At 66.1% G+C, this 20,540-nt stretch overlaps 2 protein-coding genes across 2 annotated transcripts in view; both read right to left on the minus strand.

Moving 5' to 3' along the window:
• Positions 1–2,801, minus strand: part of LOC142595859 (nicotinate-nucleotide pyrophosphorylase [carboxylating]-like) — a 6,358-nt gene extending 3,557 nt beyond the window's left edge. The window contains 4 exon segments of the mRNA XM_075724703.1: positions 7–60; positions 449–580; positions 2,239–2,627; positions 2,630–2,801. Of these exon segments, the coding sequence (XP_075580818.1) occupies positions 7–60; positions 449–580; positions 2,239–2,627; positions 2,630–2,801 (747 nt within the window).
• A 2,648-nt stretch (positions 2,802–5,449) lies between these two features.
• The window catches only part of ATP2A1 (ATPase sarcoplasmic/endoplasmic reticulum Ca2+ transporting 1), a 49,225-nt gene continuing 34,134 nt past the window's right edge, over positions 5,450–20,540 (minus strand). The window contains 5 exon segments of the mRNA XM_075724704.1: positions 5,450–5,484; positions 11,679–11,796; positions 13,104–13,221; positions 15,559–15,692; positions 18,049–18,134. Coding sequence (XP_075580819.1) covers positions 5,450–5,484; positions 11,679–11,796; positions 13,104–13,221; positions 15,559–15,692; positions 18,049–18,134 — 491 coding nt within the window.

Here is a 20,540-nt window from a genome sequence, read left to right on the forward strand (position 1 = left end):
GCCAACAGGATGATGGCGGCCAATGGTGGACTTGACCTCGGCCGCCGCCGCCCACAGCCCCTGCCTGACAGGGCCCTGTTAGCCGTGGGGCTGCCCCCCAACCACCCCAGCCCCACAACTTATGGGGCAGAGCCTCAAGACTTGGGGGGAGAAGTGGCCAAGAGGACGATGGCGGCCGATGGCGGCCGATGGCGGCCTTGACCTCGGCCGCTGCCCGCAGGCCCTGCCGGATGCAGCCCCGTTAGCTGTGGGGCTGCCCCCCAACCACCCTGCCCCACAACTTATGGGGCAGAGCCTCAAGACTTGGGGGGAGAAGTTGGCCAAGAGGACAATGGCGGCCTTGGCCTTGGCCGCCGCCTGCAGCCCCTACCTGACAGGGCCCTGTTAGCCGTGGGGCTGCCCCCCAACCACCCCCAGCCCCACAACTTATGGGGCAGAGCTCCCAGACCTGTGGGGAGAAGTTGTCCAAGAGGACGATGTCGGCGCCGGCCTCGGCCGCCGTCACCGCCTCGGCCGCCGAGCCGCACTCCACCGCCAGCCGCCGCGTGAAGCCGCCCGCCCGCCGCGCCGCCAGCACCACCTGGGGGGCAGATGTGGGGCGGATGTGGGGCAGAGGGGGGGGGGCGCCCCATGGAGACCCCCCCCCACACACGCGCACACCCCCCACATATGGGGCTGGGCAGCGCTGAAATGGGGGGGTGGCCCCAGCTGGAACCCGCCAAATGGGGGCCCGACCCACTGACCCCCACCCATTGACCCCCAAGTGGAGTGCCCCCCCAATCGCCCCCCCCACCCATTGACCCCCAACTGGCCCCCCCCACCCACTGCCCCCCAACTGGGGTCCCAACCCATTGACCCCCCAACCATTGACCCCCAACTAGGGCCCGCCACCCCACTGCCCCCCAAGTGGGGTCCCAACCCATTGACCCCCACCCACTGCCCCCCAACTGGGCCCCCCCCACCCACTGCCCCCCAACTGGCCCCCCCCGCTCCCACCGCCCCCCAAGTGGGGTCCCAACCCATTGACCCCCCACCCACTGCCCCCCAACTGGGCCCCCCCCCACCGCCCCCCAACTGGCCCCCCCACCCACTGCCCCCCAACTGGGGTCCCCAACCCATTGACCCCCACCCACTGCCCCCCAACTGGACCCCCCCCCCCCACTGCCCCCCAACTGGCCCCCTGCCCCACTGCCCCCCAACTGGGCCCCCCACCCCACCGCCCCCCAACTGGGGTCCCAACCCATTGACCCCCCCCCCACCGCCCCCCAACTGGCCCCCCTGCCCCCACTGCCCCCCAACTGGGGTCCCAACCCATTGACCCCCCACCCACTGCCCCCCAACTGGCCCCCCCGCCCCCACCGCCCCCCAACTGGGCCCCCCCGCCCCACTGCCCCCCAACTGGGGTCCCAACCCATTGACCCCCACCCACTGCCCCCCAACTGGCCCCCCTGCCCCCACCGCCCCCCAACTGGGGTCCCAACCCATTGACCCCCAACCCACTGCCCCCCAACTGGGCCCCCCCGCCCCACCGCCCCCCAACTGGGGTCCCAACCCATTGACCCCCACCCACTGCCCCCCAACTGGACCCCCCGCCCCCACTGCCCCCCAACTGGGGGTCCCAACCCATTGTCCCCCCAACCATTGACCCCCAACTGGCCCCCCCCCACCCACTGCCCCCAAACTGGGCCCCCCCGCCCCACTGCCCTCCAACTGGGCCCCCCCCACCCACCGCCCCCCAACTGGGGTCCCAACCCATCGTCCCCCCACCCACTGCCCCCCAACTGGCCCCCCCACCCCCACTGCCCCCAAACTGGGCCCCCCTGCCCCACCGCCCCCCAAGTGGGGTCCCAACCCATTGACCCCCACCCACTGCCCCCCAACTGGGCCCCCCCCCCCCCCACTGCCCCCCAACTGGGCCCCCCGCCCCACCGCCCCCCAACTGGGGTCCCAACCCATTGACCCCCACACACTGCCCCCCAAGTGGGGTCCCAAACCATTGTCTCCCCACCCACTGCCCCCCAACTGGCCCCCTGGCCCACTGCCCCCCAACTGGGGTCCCAACCCATTGACCCCCACCCACTGCCCCCCAAGTGGGGGGGTCCCAACCCATTGACCCCCCCCCACTGCCCCCCAACTGGGCCCCCCCCACCCCACTGCCCCCCAACTGGGGTCCCAACCCATTGTCCCCCCCCCCCACTGCCCCCCAACTGGCCCCCCAGCAGCCCCCCCGCCCCCGACCTGCCCCAGCGGGGCGCGGGCGGCCGCCAGGTGGTTGTCCTTCAGCAGCACCAGCTCCCCCAAACCGGAGCGGTGGGGCTCGGCGCCCCCCACCCCCAGGGCGTATTTCTCAGCCCATCGAAACCCGGGCGTCGTCTTCCTCGTCCCGGCCACCGTCCCCATCCAACCGGCGGCCCGGGCCAGCTCCACCGCCCGAGCGGCCACCGTGGCCACCCCGCTGCAGCGCCCCAAACAGTTGAGGGCCACCCGCTCGGCCAGCAGCAAGCCCGCGCCCGGGCCCTCCACCTCGGCCACCACCGTCCTCTTGGGGGGCAGGGGGGCCCCGTCGGGCAGCAGCCACCGCACCCGGCACCCCGCTTCCCCCCACGCCGCCTCGGCGAAGGGGGGCGCCCGCCAAGACCCCCCGGCGATTTGCAGAGGAGCTGAGCTCGCCGTGGGGCGAGCCCCACAACCGCCGAGGCCGGATCCGGGCCTGGGGCGTCTTCGTCCAACCAAGCCCGGGCCAGGGCTCGGAGCGTGTGGGGCGGCGGCAGGGCCCACAGCGGCGGGGGGCGGGCGTCCATGGAGCCTGCGGGGGTCGCAGTGGGGCGGGGGGAGGGCTCGGAGGGGCGCCGGGGTGCCGGGGTCCTGCCCCATAGATGCCCCCACCCCCCGGTGTGGGTCTGGCCCCATAGAAAACCCTCATGTGTGGGTCCTGCCCCGTAGAAACCACCTATGAGTGGGTCCTGCCCCATAGACCCCCCCCACTCGCCAGTGTGGGTCCTGCCCCATAGACGCCCCGAACTCCCGGTGTGGGTCCGGCCCCATAGACACGCCCCGTGAGTGGGTCCTGCCCCATAGAAACTCCCCATGAGTGGGTCCTGCCCCATAGAAACTCCCCATGTGGGTCCTGCGCCATGGAACCCCTCACCCCCCAGTGTGGGTCCGGCCCCATAGACACGCCCCGTGAGTGGGTCCTGCCCCATAGACACATCCCGTGAGTGGGTCCTGCCCCATAGACACCCCGAACTCCCAGCGTGGGTCCTGCCCCACACACATGTCCCGTGAGTGGGTCCTGCCCCATAGAAACCCCCGTGAGTGGGTCCTGCCCCATAGAAAACCCCCATGTGTGGGTCCTGCCCCATAGAAACCCCCATGAGTGGGTCCTGCCCCATAGACACCCCAAACTCCCAGTGTGGGTCCGGCCCCATAGAACCCCCCCATGAGTGTGTCCTGCCCCATAGAAACCCCCGTGTCCTGCCCCATAGACAGCCCCCTTGTGTGTTTCCTGCCCCATAGAAACTCCCCATGAGTGGGTCCTGCCCCATAGACACATCCCGTGAGTGGGTCCTGCCCCATAGACACCCCGAACTCCCAGCGTGGGTCCTGCCCCACACACATGTCCCGTGAGTGGGTCCTGCCCCATAGAAACCCCCGTGAGTGGGTCCTGCCCCATAGAAAACCCCCATGTGTGGGTCCTGCCCCATAGAAACCCCCATGAGTGGGTCCTGCCCCATAGACACCCCAAACTCCCAGTGTGGGTCCGGCCCCATAGAACCCCCCCATGAGTGTGTCCTGCCCCATAGAAACCCCCGTGTCCTGCCCCATAGACAGCCCCCTTGTGTGTTTCCTGCCCCATAGAAACCCCCGTGAGTGGGTCCTGCCCCATAGAAACCCCCCCATGTGGGTCCTGCCCCATAGACACCCCGAACTCCCAGTGTGGGTCCTGCCCCACAGACATGTCCCGTGAGTGGGTCCTGCCCCATAGAAACCCCCATGAGTGGGTCCTGCCCCATAGAAACCCCCGTGTCCTGCCCCATAGACAGCCCCCTTGTGTGTTTCCTGCCCCATAGAAACTCCCCATGAGTGTGTCCTGCCCCATAGACACACCCCATGAATGGGTCCTGCCCCATAGAAACCCTCCATGTGTAGGCCCTGCCCCATAGAAACCCCCGTGAGTGGGTCCTGCCCCATAGAAACCCCCCATGTGGGTCCTGCCCCATAGACACCCCCACCCCCCGGTGTGGGTCTGGCCCCATAGACACGTCCCATGAGTGGGTCCTGCCCCATAGACACCCCCACCCCCTGGTGTGGGTCCTGCCCCATAGACCCCCCAAACTCCCAATGTGGGGCAAGCCCCATAGACACGTCCCATGAGTGGGTCCTGCCCCATAGAAACCCCCAGGTCCTGCCCCATAGACACATCCCATGTGTGGGTCCTGCCCCATAGAAACCCCCATGTCCTGCCCCATAGACAGCCCCCATGAATGGGTCCTGCCCCATAGAACCCCCCCCATGTGGGTCCTGCCCCATAGAACCCCCCATGTACGAGTCCTGCCCCCCATGGCCACGCCCAAGCAATGGGTCCTGCCCCATAGACCCCCCATGCCCATACCTGCCCCACATCCTCCCCCCAGCCCCCCCAGCCCTGCCCCACATCCCCTTCCCCTCCCCCCCTGGGGGGCCACGGCCGCCACCCTCCCCCCCCCCCCCCCCCCCCCCCCCCCGAGTCCAAAGTCCGGCCAGGATTGGCCACGTCTCCCAGCCCCTCCCCCACCCTGGGACCCCCAAGTGGGGCTGGACCCCCACGCCGTGGGGCTGGGGGGGGGGGACGGGACCCACTGACCTGCGCAGCCGGGAGTTGGGGGGCGAGTGAGCCCCGAAGCGGGGGCTGGGGGTCAGGGTGGTCTTGGGCCCCATGGCCCTGCCCCAGGGCGGGGCCCCGCCACAAGCCCCGCCCCCAAGGGGGCTGAGGACACACCCACCCCAGCCCCAAAGTGGGGGGAGGGGCTATGGGGCAGCTGCGCCCCAAAATGGGGGGCACCCCCCCCCCAAAATGGGGGTCACCCCCATCGCCTGCACCCCACGGGCACTTGGGGGGCAGGATACCCAGCCCCACCCCCTCCAGCGCAGTCTCCGCCCCCCCTGCTGTGATTGGCTGCCCCATTCGTGGCCCCGCCCCGCTGTGCCTGCCCCCCAAGTGCCCCCCAAAAATGAGGTGGGGCCGGGTGGGGGGGGGGTGGTTTCCCTTTATTGGCAATAAATAAGCGACGCCGAGGGGTGCCCCACGGCAAGGGGGCTGCCCCACGGCGCTGTGGGGTGCCCCATGGCGCTGGGGGGCTGCCCCACAGCAATGGGGTGCCCCACGGCAGGGGGCTGCCCCATGGCGCTGTGGGGTGCCCCACGGCGCTGGGGGGGGCTGAGCAGCTCCGGGCGCGGGGGGACCCCGGGGTCACTTCCGCTTCTTCCAGGTGTCCTCGGCGTCGGCTGGGGAGGGACGGACGGACGCGGTGACGTCACGTGATGTCAGGTGTGACCCCGCCCCCCCCGCCCCCTGCCCCCCAACCTCTCCGCCCCCCCACCCCCCATCACCGCCCTCCCCACTGCGGTGTTGGGGTGGGGACGTGGGGGGTGACGGGGACACAGATGTGGGGCGACGGGGACGTGGGGGGTGACAGCGACATGGGGGGTGACAGGGACACAGATGTGGGGTGACAGGGACGTGTGGGGTGACAGGGATGTGTGGGGTGATGGGGACGCAGCTGTGGGGTGACGAGGACACAGATGTGGGGTGACAGGGACATGTGGGGTGACAGGGATGCAGCCATGGGGTGACAGGGACGTGTGGGGTGACGGGGACACAGATGTGGGGTGACGGGGACGTGGGGTGATGGGGACACAGATGTGGGGTGATGAGGACACAGATGTGGGGTGACAGGGACGTGTGGGGTGACAGGGATGCAGCCATGGGGTGACAGGGACATGTGGGGTGACGGGGACACAGATGTGGGGTGAGGGGGACATGTGGGGTGACGGGGATGCAGCTGTGGGGTGATGAGGACACAGATGTGGGGTGATGAGGACACAGGTGTGGGGTGAGGGGGATATGGGGGGTGACGGGGACGTGTGGGGTGACGGGGACACAGATGTGGGGTGACAGGGACGTGTGGGGTGACGGGGATGCAGCTGTGGGGTGACAGGGACACAGATGTGGGGTGATGGGGACGTGTGGGGTGACAGGGACGTGTGGGGTGACGGGGATGCAGCTGTGGGGTGACAGGGACACAGATGTGGGGTGACAGGGACGTGTGGGGTGACAGGGATGTGTGGGGTGATGGGGACGCAGCTGTGGGGTGACGAGGACACAGATGTGGGGTGACAGGGACATGTGGGGTGACAGGGATGCAGCCATGGGGTGACAGGGACGTGTGGGGTGACGGGGACACAGATGTGGGGTGACGGGGACGTGGGGTGATGGGGACACAGATGTGGGGTGATGAGGACACAGATGTGGGGTGACGGGGACGTGGGGTGACGGGGACACAGATGTGGGGTGATGAGGACACAGATGTGGGGTGATGGGGACGTGTGGGGTGACAGGGACGCAGCCATGGGTGATGGCGACACAGATGTGGGGTGACGGGGACGTGGGGGGTGACAGGGATGTGGGGTGACGGGGACACAGATGTGGGGTGATGAAGACACAGGTGTGGGGTGACAGGGACATGTGGGGTGACAGGGATGCAGCCATGGGGTGACAGGGATGTGTGGGGTGACGGGGACACAGATGTGGGGTGACGGGGATGTGGGGGGTGATGGTGACACATGAAGGTGACGGTGATGTGGGGATGAGGGTGACACAGCCATGGGGTGACAGGGACACAGGTGTGGGGTGAGGGGGATATGGGGGGTGACGGGGACGTGTGGGGTGACGGGGACACAGATGTGGGGTGACGGGGACGTGTGGGGTGACGGGGATGCAGCTGTGGGGTGATGAGGACACAGGTGTGGGGTGAGGGGGATATGGGGGGTGACGGGGACGTGTGGGGTGACGGGGACACAGATGTGGGGTGACAGGGACGTGTGGGGTGACGGGGATGCAGCTGTGGGGTGACAGGGACACAGATGTGGGGTGATGGGGACGTGTGGGGTGACAGGGACGCAGCCATGGGGTGACAGGGACGTGTGGGGTGATGGGGACGTGTGGGGTGACAGGGACGCAGCCATGGGGTGACAGGGACGTGTGGGGTGATGGGGACGTAGGGTGACGGGGACGTGTGGGGTGACGAGGACACAGGTGTGGGGTGACGAGGACACAGGTGTGGGGTGATGGGGACGTGGGGTGACGAGGACACAGGTGTGGGGTGATGGGGAGGTAGGGTGACGGGGACGTGTGGGGTGATGGGGACGCAGCCGTGCGGAGATGAGGACACAGATGTGGGGTGACGGGGACGTGTGGGGTGACGGGGATGCAGCTGTGGGGTGACAAGGACACAGGTGTGGGGTGACGGGGAGGTGGGGTGACAGGGACGTGTGGGGTGACGAGGACACAGGTGTGGGGTGACGGGGACGTGGGGTGAGGCAGCCGTGGGTTGCGGGGACGCAGCCGGGGGTACCTGCGGCCGGGCGGAGGACGGCGGAGGGGCCGGGAGGTTACGCTATGGGGGGAGGAACCGAGAAGATGGCGGTGAGAGGCGGGGGAGGGGACACGGAGACGGTGGGGACGAGGAGGGGACATGGAGGGGACGAGGAGATGGAGGGGACGAGGAGATGGAGGGGACGAGGAGATGGAGGAGGGGACGAGGAGATGGAGGGGACGAGGAGATGGAGGAGGGGACGAGGAGATGGAGGGGATGAGGAGATGGAGGGGACGAGGAGATGGAGGGGACGAGGAGATGGAGGGGACGAGGAGATGGAGGGGACGAGGAGATGGAGGGGATGAGGAGATGGAGGGGACGAGGAGATGGAGGGGACGAGGAGATGGAGGAGGGGATGAGGAGATGGAGGGGACGAGGAGATGGAGGAGGGGACGAGGAGATGGAGGGGACGAGGAGATGGAGGGGACGAGGAGATGGAGGAGGGGACGAGGAGATGGAGGTGGGGACGAGGAGATGGAGGTGGGGACGAGGAGATGGAGGTGGGGATGAGGAGATGGAGGGGACGAGGAGATGGAGGAGGGGATGAGGAGATGGAGGTGGGGATGAGGAGATGGAGGAGGGGACGAGGAGATGGAGGGGACGAGGAGATGGAGGTGGGGACGAGGAGATGGAGGGGACGAGGAGATGGAGGGGACGAGGAGATGGAGGGGACGAGGAGATGGAGGAGGGGACGAGGAGATGGAGGAGGGGACGAGGAGATGGAGGGGACGAGGAGATGGAGGGGACGAGGAGATGGAGGGGACGAGGAGATGGAGGTGGGGACGAGGAGATGGAGGGGACGAGGAGATGGAGGTGGGGACGAGGAGATGGAGGTGGGGACGAGGAGATGGAGGAGGGGACGAGGAGATGGAGGGGACGAGGAGATGGAGGAGGGGACGAGGAGATGGAGGGGACGAGGAGATGGAGGAGGGGACGAGGAGATGGAGGGGACGAGGAGATGGAGGGGACGAGGAGATGGAGGTGGGGACGAGGAGATGGAGGGGACGAGGAGATGGAGGAGGGGACGAGGAGATGGAGGGGACGAGGAGATGGAGGGGACGAGGAGATGGAGGAGGGGACGAGGAGATGGAGGGGACGAGGAGATGGAGGGGACGAGGAGATGGAGGGGACGAGGAGATGGAGGAGGGGACGAGGAGATGGAGGAGGGGACGAGGAGATGGAGGAGGGGACGAGGAGATGGAGGAGGGGACGAGGAGATGGAGGAGGGGACGAGGAGATGGAGGAGGGGACGAGGAGATGGAGGTGGGGACGAGGAGATGGAGGGGACGAGGAGATGGAGGGGACGAGGAGATGGAGGAGGGGACGAGGAGATGGAGGAGGGGACGAGGAGATGGAGGAGGGGACGAGGAGATGGAGGTGGGGACGAGGAGATGGAGGGGACGAGGAGATGGAGGGGACGAGGAGATGGAGGAGGGGACGAGGAGATGGAGGGGACGAGGAGATGGAGGAGGGGACGAGGAGATGGAGTTGGGGATGAGGAGATGGAGGGGACGAGGAGATGGAGGAGGGGATGAGGAGATGGAGGAGGGGACGAGGAGATGGAGTTGGGGATGAGGAGATGGAGGGGACGAGGAGATGGAGGAGGGGATGAGGAGATGGAGGGGACGAGGAGATGGAGGAGGGGACGAGGAGATGGAGGAGGGGACGAGGAGATGGAGTTGGGGATGAGGAGATGGAGGGGACGAGGAGATGGAGGAGGGGACGAGGAGATGGAGTTGGGGATGAGGAGATGGAGGGGACGAGGAGATGGAGGAGGGGACGAGGAGATGGAGGGGACGAGGAGATGGAGGAGGGGACGAGGAGATGGAGTTGGGGATGAGGAGATGGAGGGGACGAGGAGATGGAGGGGACGAGGAGATGGAGGGGACGAGGAGATGGAGGGGACGAGGAGATGGAGGGGATGAGGAGATGGAGGGGACGAGGAGATGGAGGGGACGAGGAGATGGAGGAGGGGATGAGGAGATGGAGGGGACGAGGAGATGGAGGAGGGGACGAGGAGATGGAGGGGGACGAGGAGATGGAGGGGACGAGGAGATGGAGGAGGGGACGAGGAGATGGAGGTGGGGACGAGGAGATGGAGGTGGGGACGAGGAGATGGAGGTGGGGATGAGGAGATGGAGGGGACGAGGAGATGGAGGAGGGGATGAGGAGATGGAGGTGGGGATGAGGAGATGGAGGAGGGGACGAGGAGATGGAGGGGACGAGGAGATGGAGGTGGGGACGAGGAGATGGAGGGGACGAGGAGATGGAGGGGACGAGGAGATGGAGGGGACGAGGAGATGGAGGAGGGGACGAGGAGATGGAGGAGGGGACGAGGAGATGGAGGGGACGAGGAGATGGAGGGGACGAGGAGATGGAGGGGACGAGGAGATGGAGGTGGGGACGAGGAGATGGAGGGGACGAGGAGATGGAGGTGGGGACGAGGAGATGGAGGTGGGGACGAGGAGATGGAGGGGACGAGGAGATGGAGGTGGGGACGAGGAGATGGAGGAGGGGACGAGGAGATGGAGGGGACGAGGAGATGGAGGAGGGGACGAGGAGATGGAGGGGACGAGGAGATGGAGGAGGGGACGAGGAGATGGAGGGGACGAGGAGATGGAGGGGACGAGGAGATGGAGGTGGGGACGAGGAGATGGAGGGGACGAGGAGATGGAGGAGGGGACGAGGAGATGGAGGGGACGAGGAGATGGAGGGGACGAGGAGATGGAGGAGGGGACGAGGAGATGGAGGGGACGAGGAGATGGAGGGGACGAGGAGATGGAGGGGACGAGGAGATGGAGGGGACGAGGAGATGGAGGAGGGGACGAGGAGATGGAGGAGGGGACGAGGAGATGGAGGAGGGGACGAGGAGATGGAGGAGGGGACGAGGAGATGGAGGAGGGGACGAGGAGATGGAGGAGGGGACGAGGAGATGGAGGGGACGAGGAGATGGAGGGGACGAGGAGATGGAGGGGACGAGGAGATGGAGGAGGGGACGAGGAGATGGAGGAGGGGACGAGGAGATGGAGGGGACGAGGAGATGGAGGGGACGAGGAGATGGAGGAGGGGACGAGGAGATGGAGGGGACGAGGAGATGGAGGGGACGAGGAGATGGAGGGGACGAGGAGATGGAGGGGACGAGGAGATGGAGGGGACGAGGAGATGGAGGGGACGAGGAGATGGAGGAGGGGACGAGGAGATGGAGGAGGGGACGAGGAGATGGAGGAGGGGACGAGGAGATGGAGGAGGGGACGAGGAGATGGAGGTGGGGACGAGGAGATGGAGGGGACGAGGAGATGGAGGGGACGAGGAGATGGAGGAGGGGACGAGGAGATGGAGGAGGGGACGAGGAGATGGAGGAGGGGACGAGGAGATGGAGGTGGGGACGAGGAGATGGAGGGGACGAGGAGATGGAGGGGACGAGGAGATGGAGGAGGGGACGAGGAGATGGAGGGGACGAGGAGATGGAGGAGGGGACGAGGAGATGGAGTTGGGGATGAGGAGATGGAGGGGACGAGGAGATGGAGGAGGGGACGAGGAGATGGAGGAGGGGACGAGGAGATGGAGTTGGGGATGAGGAGATGGAGGGGACGAGGAGATGGAGGAGGGGATGAGGAGATGGAGGGGACGAGGAGATGGAGGAGGGGACGAGGAGATGGAGGAGGGGACGAGGAGATGGAGTTGGGGATGAGGAGATGGAGGGGACGAGGAGATGGAGGAGGGGACGAGGAGATGGAGTTGGGGATGAGGAGATGGAGGAGGGGACGAGGAGATGGAGTTGGGGATGAGGAGATGGAGGGGACGAGGAGATGGAGGAGGGGACGAGGAGATGGAGGGGACGAGGAGATGGAGGAGGGGACGAGGAGATGGAGTTGGGGATGAGGAGATGGAGGGGCCAGGGAAGGGACCAGGAGAGATGTGGGCCGAGCACGGAGCATGGAGGGGACCCTGGAGCCGGGGAGGGGGCGGGCGGGCCGTGGGGCCGGTGGGACAGCTGGACGGACGGACGGACGGACGCCGTGGGGCGGGCGGCCCCTCCCTCACCCTCCAGGTAGTTCCTGGCGACGAACTTGAGGGCCTCGTCCAGCAGGATGACGGGGAAGGAGATCTTCAGCACCATGAACCAGTGCGCCAGGTCCAGGGGCGTCAGCTTGAAGATCATCTGGGGCGGGGGGGGGGCGGCTGAGCCGGGCCGGACCCCCAACCCGCCAGCCCCATGGCCACCACCTGCCCAGGGCCACCAACTTCCCTATGGACACCAACTGCATGGCCACCAACCTCCCCGGGGCCACCAGCTTCCCCATGGCCACCAACCTCCCCATGGCCACCAAATTCCCCATGGCCACCAAATTCCCCATGGCCACCAACCTCCCCATGGCCACCAACCCCATGGCCACCAAATTCCCCAGGGCCACCAACCTCCCCATGGCCACCAACCTCCCCATGGCCACCAACCTCCCCATGGCCACCAACTTCCCCGGGGCCACCAACCTCCCCGGGGCCACCAACTCCATGGCCACCAACCTCCCCATGGCCACCAACTTCCCCAGGGCCACCAACCTCCCCATGGCCACCAAATTCCCCAGGGCCACCAACCTCCCCATAGCCACCACCCTCCCCAGGGCCACCAACCCATCATGGCCACCACTCCCATGGCCACCAACCCTGATGGCCACCACCCTCCCCATGGCCACCAGCCCCATGGCTACCACTCCTGATGGCCACCAGCCCTATGGCCACCACCCTCCCCATGGCCACCAACCCCACCATGGCCACCACCTGCCCCATGGCCACCACCCACCCCAGGGCCAGCAGCCCATGACCACCACCCCACCATGGCCACCACCCGCCCCATGGCCACCACCCGCCCCATGGCCACCTGCCCTACAGCCACCAGCCCATGGCCACCACCCACCCCATGGCCACCAGCCCATGGCCACCACCTGCCCCACGGCCACCAGCCCCATGGCCACCACCTGCCCCACGGCCACCAGCCCCACAGCCAGCAGCCCACGGCCACCACCCCATGGCCACCAGCCCACGGCCACCACCCACCCCATGGCCACCAGCCCCGCGGCCACCACCAGCCCACGGCCAGCACCCGCCCCGCAGCCAGCAGCCCCATGGCCAGCAGCCCCCATGGCCACCACCCACCCCATGGCCACCTGCCCCACGGCCAGCAGCCCCATGGCCAGCAGCCCCATGGCCACCACCCACCCCATGGCCACCTGCCCCACGGCCAGCAGCCCCATGGCCAGCAGCCCCATGGCCACCACCCACCCCATGGCCACCAGCCCCACAGCCAGCAGCCCACGGCCACCACCCACCCCATGGCCACCAGCCCTATGGCCACCACCCACCCCATGGCCACCTGCCCCGCGGCCAGCAGCCCCATGGCCACCACCAGCCCCATGGCCACCAGCCCACGGCCAGCACGTGCCCCGCGGCCGGCAGCCCCAGCCCCCTCACAGGCAGCGGGTCGACGTAGAGGATGACGAAGTGCAGGGACATGGAGAGGCAGATGGAGCCCACCAGCCAGATGTTGACCCACGGCGGCATGCGCAGCAGCGACTGGTTCTCGGAGAGGCTGGGGGGACACGGCCCGTGGGGAGGGGACGCAGCGCGGGGAGGGGGCGGGGGGGGTGGGGGTGGGGGCGGTGGCGGTGGTGGTGAAGGTGGTGGTGGTGGTGAAGGTTGTGGTTAAGGTGGTGGTGAAGGTGGTGGTGGTGGTGATGGCGGTGGTGATGGTGGTGGTGAAGGTGGTGATGGTGGTGAAGGTGGTGAAGGTGGTGGTGAAGGTGGTGGTGAAGGTGGTGATGGTGGTGATGGCGGTGATGATGGTGGTGGTGAAGGTGGTGATGGTGGTGAAGGTGGTGGTGGTGGTGATGGCGGTGGTGATGGTGGTGGTGAAGGTGGTGATGGTGGTGAAGGTGGTGAAGGTGGTGGTGAAGGTGGTGGTGAAGGTGGTGGTGAAGGTGGTGATGGTGGTGATGGCGGTGGTGATGGTGGTGGTGAAGGTGGTGATGGTGGTGAAGGTGGTGGTGGTGGTGATGGTGGTGGTGATGGTGATGAAGGTGGTGAAGGTGGTGAAGGTGGTGGTGGTGGTGGTGAAGGTGGTGGTGATGGTGGTGGTGGTGGTGAAGGTGGTGGTGATGGTGATGAAGGTGGTGATGGTGGTGGTGATGGTGATGAAGGTGGTGAAGGTGGTGGTGGTGGTGGTGATGGTGGTGATGGTGGTGAAAGTGGTGATGGTGGTGATGGTGGTGGTGGTGGTGGTGATGGCGGTGGTGGTGGTGGTGAAGGTGGTGGTGGTGGTGATGGTGGTGAAGGTGGTGGTGAAGGTGGTGGTGAAGGTGGTGATGGTGATGGTGATGAAGGTGGTGGTGGTGGTGAAGGTGGTGATGGTGGTGATGGTGGTGAAGGTGGTGGTGGTGATGGTGGTGAAGGTGGTGGTGGTGGTGTTGGTGGTGGTGAAGGTGGTGATGGTGGGGGTGAAGGTGGTGATGGTGGTGGTGGTGGTGATGGTGGTGAAGGTGGTGCTGGTGGGGGTGAAGGTGGTGATGGTGGTGAAGGTGGTGAAGGTGGTGGTGGTGGTGATAGTGGTGAAGGTGGTGGTGAAGGTGGTGAAGGTGGTGCTGGTGGGGGTGCTGGTGGGGGTGAAGGTGGTGCTGGTGGTGCTGGTGGTGGTGAAGGTGGTGATGGTGGGGGTGCTGGTGGGGGTGGTGGTGGAGATGGTGGTGAAGGTGGTGGTGAAGGTGGTGGTGGTGGTGGTGCTGGTGGGGGTGGTGGTGCTGAAGGTGGTGATGGTGAAGGTGGTGATGGTGGTAATGGTGGTGAAAGTGGTGATGGTGGTGGTTGTGAAGATGGTGGTGGTGATGGTGGCGGTGAACATAATCGTGGTGATTGTGGTGGTGAAGGTGGTGATGGTGGTGGTGAAGGTGGTGTGGCAGTGGTGAAGGTGGTGTGGCAGTGGTGGTGATGGTGATGAAGATGGTGGTGATGGCAGTGGGGGTGGTGACAGTGATGGTGTTGGTGGTGACGGTGAAGAAGATGGTGGTGATGGTGAACACGATGGTGGTGATGGTGTTGATGGTGGTGATGGTGTTGGTGATGGTGATGGTGATGAAGATGGTACGATGGTGGTGATGGTGGTGGCAATGATGGTGGCGATGATGGTGGCGGAGGCAGTGGTGATGGTGTTGGTGGTGATGTTGACAGTGGTGATGGTGTTGCTGACCGTGGTGTTGGTGTCGGTGATGTTGACGCTGCTGATGGTGGTGGTGTTGATGCTGGTGACGCTGGTGATGGTGATGATGTTGACGTTGGTGATCATGGTGGTGGTGGCAGTGATAGTGACCGTGGTGTTGGTGGTGATGTTGGTGATGTTGACTGTGGTGGTGATGGTGGTGATGATGGTGACGGTGGTGGTGGTGATGATGGTGATGGTGGTGGTGGTGATGGCGATGATGGTGGTGATTGGTGACGGTGGTGGTGATGGTCATGACGGTGGTGGTGGTGGTGGTGACAGTGGCGATGGTGTTGGTGGTGACGGTGATGATGGTGATGGTGGTGATGGTGTTGGTGGTGTTGGTGATGGTGTTGCTGGTGATGGTGGTAATGGTGGTGTTGGTGGTGGTGATGGTGTTGGTGGTGGTGACGGTGATGATGGTGTTGCTGGTGGTGACGGTGATGATGGTGATGGTGGTGACGGTGTTGGTGGTGTTGGTGATGATGGTGATGGTGTTGCTGGTGATGGTGGTAATGGTGGTGATGGCGATGGTGTTGCTGGTATTGGTGGTGGTGACGGTGATGATGGTGTGGTGGTGGTGACGGTGATGATGGTGTTGCTGGTGGTGACGGTGATGATGGTGTTGGTGGTGTTGGTGGTGACGGTGGCGGCGGTGCGGCAGCATTGTAGCCCTACCTGTTGAGGGCGTTGCACATCTCGATGGTGACGAGGACGGAGAGGGCCATGGTCATGGGCACCGGCGACTCGAAGACCTCGCAGTCCAGGCCCTCGAACTCCACGTTGTGCTCCGTGCACTGCATGAAGTGCGTCTGCGGGCGACAGCCGCGGGGGCGGCACCGCCGGGGGACCCCCGGGGGGCGCGGGGGACGGTGAGGTCACCGTGGGCACGGTGAGGTCACCGTGGGGACGGTGAGGTCAGGACGTGGGGACGGTGAGGTCACAGTGGGGATGGTGAGGTCACCGTGGGGATGGTGAGGTCACCGTGGGGACGGTGAGGTCACCGTGGGGATGGTGAGGTCAGGACGTGGGGACGGTGAGGTCACCATGGGCACGGTGAGGTCATCATGGGGATGGTGAGGTCACCGTGGGGGACAGTGAGGTCAGGATGTGAGGACGGTGAGGTCACCATGGGACGGTGAGGTCAGGACGTGGGGACGGTGAGGTCACCATGGGGACGGTGAGGTCAGGACGTGGGGACGGTGAGGTCACCGTGGGGATGGTGAGGTCAGGACGTGGGGACGGTGAGGTCACCGTGGGCACGGTGAGGTCATCATGGGGACAGTGAGGTCATTGTGGGGATGGTGAGGTCACCGTGGGGATGGTGAGGTCAGGACGTGGGGACGGTGAGGTCACCGTGGGCACGGTGAGGTCATCATGGGGACGGTGAGGTCAGGATGTGAGGACGGTGAGGTCACCATGGGGACGGTGAGGTCAGGACGTGGGGATGGTGACGTCACCGTGGGGCCGGTGAGGTCACCGTGCGGACAGTGAGGTCACTGTGGGAATGGTGAGGTCACCGTGGGGACGGTGAGGTCACTGTGGGGACGGTGAGGTCAGGACGTGGGCACGGTGAGGTCACCATGCAGACAGTGAGGTCACCGTGGGGCCGGTGAGGTCAGGACGTGGACCTCGGGGTCACCATGGGGAACATGGGGTCACGATGAAGAAGGGGGGGTCATCGTAGGGACCCCAGGATCACCACGGAGATGACCCCACCATCATGGGGACGCTCACGGGGACCTTGGGGCCACCATGGGGATGGTAGGGCCACCACGGGGACCTTAGGGCCACCATGGGGATGACAGGGCCACCATGGGGACCTTAGGGCCACCATGAGCATGGCAAGGCCACCACAAAGACCTTGAGGAGGTCACCATAGGCATGGCAGGGCCACTACGAGGACCTTGGGGCCACGATGGGAATGGCAGGGCCACCATGGGGACCTTGGGGCCACCATGGGGATGACAGGGCCACCATGGGGACCTTAGGGCCACCATGAGCATGGCAAGGCCACCACAAAGACCTTGAGGAGGTCACCATAGGCATGGCAGGGCCACTACGAGGACCTTGGGGGCCACGATGGGAATGGCAGGGCCACCATGGGGACCTTGGGGCCACCATGGGGATGGCAGGGCCACCATGGGGACCTTAGGGCCACCATGGGCATGGCAGGGCCACCATGGGGACCTTGAGGAGGCCACCACAGGGACCTTGGGGCCACCACGGGCATGGCGGGGCCACCACGGGGACCTTAGGGCCATCATGGGGATGGTAGGGCCACCACGGGGACCTTGGGGCCACCATGGGGATGACAAGGCCATCATGAAGACCTTGAGGAGGTCACCATGGGGATGGTAGGGCCACCACGGGCATGGCAGGGCCACCACGGGGACCTTAGGGCCACCATGGGGATGACAGGGCCATCACAAAGACCTTGAGGAGGTCACCACGGGCATGGCAGGGCCACCACGGGGACCCTGGGGCCACCATGGGGATGGTAGGGCCATCACGAGGACCTTGGGGCCACCACAGGGATGGCAGGGCCACCACGGGGACCTTAGGGCCACCATGGGGATGGTAGGGCCACCACGGGGACCTTGGGGCCACCATGGGGATTACAGGGCCATCATGAAGACCTTGAGGAGGTCACCATGGGGATGGTAGGGCCACCACGGGGACCTTGGGGCCACCATGGGGACCTTAGGGCCACCACGGGCATGGCAGGGCCACCATGGGGACCTTGAGGAGGTCACCACGGGCATGGCAGGGCCACCACGGGGACCTTGGGGCCACCACGGGCATGGCAGGGCCACCACGAGGACCTTAGGGCCACCATGGGGATCTTGGGGCCACCATGGGCATGGCAGGGCCATCACGAGAACCTTGTGGCCACCACGGGCATGGCAGGGCCCACCACGAGGACCTTAGGGCCACCATGGGGATCTTGGGGCCACCATGGGGATCTTGGGGCCACCATGGGCATGGCAGGGCCATCACGAGGACCTTGTGGCCACCATGGGGATGGCAGGGCCACCATGGGGACCTTGGGGCCACCACAGGCAGGGCAGGGCCACCACGAGGAGCTCGGGGGGCCACCATAGGATGCTGGGGACCCGGAGGTCACCTTGGGGCCCCCGTGGCTGTCACCGGGGGGCCGGCACTCACCAGCTGGTGGTAGGTGATGCCGGGGCCATCGTCAGCGTAGAGGAACCACCAGGCCGCCGCGCCCACCGTGGCGGCCCCCACGTACCCTGGGGAGAGAGCGTGGGGAGGGGGCTGAGCTGGGGACCCCCGGCACGGGGGCCTACAAGGGGCCACCACCACGGGGGTCTACAAGGAACCGTCACGGAGGGTCTACAAGGAACCATCGTGAAGGGTCTAACAAGGTCCCACCACCATGGGGGGTCTCCAAGGAACCACCATGGGGGTCTACAAGGAACCACCACCATGGGGGTCTACAAGGAACCACCACCATGGGGGTCTACAAGAGACCACCATGGGGGTCTACAAAGGGTCACCACCATGGGGGTCTACAAGGAACCGTCACGGAGGTCTACAAGGTGGCACCACCATGGGGGTCTCCAAGGCCCCACCACCACGGGGGTCTACAAGGAACCACCATGGGGGTCTACAAGGCCCCACCACCACGGGGGTCTACAAGGAACCACCATGGGGGTCTACAAGGAACCACCATGGGGGTCTACAAGGTCCCACCACCATGGGGGGTCTACAAGGAACCATCACGGAGATCTACAAAGGTGGCACCACCATGGGGGTCTACAAGGGGCCACCACCACAGGGGTCTACAAGGAACCACCACGGAGGTCTACAAGGAACCATCGTGAAGGGTCTACAAGGTCCCACCACCATGGGGGTCTCCAAGGAACCACCCCCATGGGGGTCTACAAGGAACCACCACCATGGGGGTCTACAAAGGGTCACCACCATGGGGGTCTACAAGAGACCACCACCATGGGGGTCTACAAGAGACCACCATGAGGGTCTACAAAGGGTCACCACCATGGGGGTCTACAAAGGGTCACCACCATGGGGGTCTACAAGGAACCGTCACGGAGGTCTACAAGGTGGCACCACCATGGGGGTCTCCAAGGCCCCACCACCACGGGGGTCTACAAGGAACCACCATGGGGGTCTACAAGGTCCCACCACCATGGGGGTCTACAAGGAACCATCACGGAGATCTACAAGGTGGCACCACCATGGGGGTCTACAAGGGGCCACCACCACAGGGGTCTACAAGGAACCACCACGGGGGTCTACAAGGAACCACCATGGGGGTCTACAAGGTGGCACCACCATTGGGCTCTACAAGGAACCATCGTGAAGGGTCTACAAAGGGTCCGCCACCATGGGGGTCTCCAAGGAACCACCGTACGATGTCCCCCCACCCCGGGGGTCTCCAAGGAACCACCGTACGATGTCCTCCCACCCCAGGGGTCTCCAAGGAACCACCATACGATGTCCCCCCACCCCAGGGGTCTCCAAGGAACCACCGTATGAGGTCCCACCACCATGGGGGTCTCCAAGGAACCACTGTATGAGGTCCCCCCACCCCGGGGGGTCTCCAAGGAACCACCGTACGAGGTCCCCCCACCCCGGGGGTCTCCAAGGAACCACCGTACGAGGTCCCCCCACCCCGGGGGTCTCCAAGGAACCACCGTACAAGGTCCCACCACCATGGGGGTCTCCAAGGAACCACTGTATGAGGTCCCCCCACCCCGGGGGTCTCCAAGGAACCACCGTACGAGGTCCACCACCCCGGGGGTCTCCAAGGAACCACCGTACGAGGTCCCCCCACCCCAGGGGTCTCCAAGGAACCACCGTACGATGTCCCACCACCCCGGGGGTCTCCAAGGAACCACCGTACGAGGTCCCCCCACCATGGGGGTCTCCAAGGAACCACCGTACAAGGTCCCACCACCATGGGGGTCTCCAAGGAACCACCGTACGAGGTCCCCCCACCATGGGGGTCTCCAAGGAACCACCGTACGAGGTCCCACCACCATGGGGGGTCTCCAAGGAACCACCGTACGAGGTCCCACCACCATGGGGGTCTCCAAGGAACCACCGTACGAGGTCCCACCACCCCGGGGGTCTCCAAGGAACCACCGTACGAGGTCCCACCACCATGGGGGTCTCCAAGGAACCACCGTACGAGGTCCCCCCACCATGGGGGTCTCCAAGGAACCACCGTACGAGGTCCCACCACCATGGGGGTCTCCAAGGAACCACCGTACGAGGTCCCACCACCCCGGGGGTCTCCAAGGAACCACCGTACGAGGTCCCCCCACCATGGGGGTCTCCAAGGAACCACCGTACGAGGTCCCCCCCACCCCGGGGGTCTCCAAGGAACCACCGTACAAGGTCCCACCACCATGGGGGTCTCCAAGGAACCACCGTACGAGGTCCCACCACCATGGGGGTCTCCAAGGAACCACCGTACGAGGTCCCACCACCCTGGGGGTCTCCAAGGAACCACCGTATGAGGTCCCACCACCATGGGGGTCTCCAAGGAACCACCGTACGAGGTCCCACCACCCCGGGGGTCTCCAAGGAACCACCGTACGAGGTCCCACCACCCCGGGGGTCTCCAAGGAACCACCGTATGAGGTCCCCCCACCATGGGGGGTCTCCAA

The sequence above is a fragment of the Pelecanus crispus genome, chromosome 23 (genome assembly GCF_030463565.1).
Source record: "Pelecanus crispus isolate bPelCri1 chromosome 23, bPelCri1.pri, whole genome shotgun sequence".
In the NCBI taxonomy this organism is placed as follows: domain Eukaryota; kingdom Metazoa; phylum Chordata; class Aves; order Pelecaniformes; family Pelecanidae; genus Pelecanus; species Pelecanus crispus.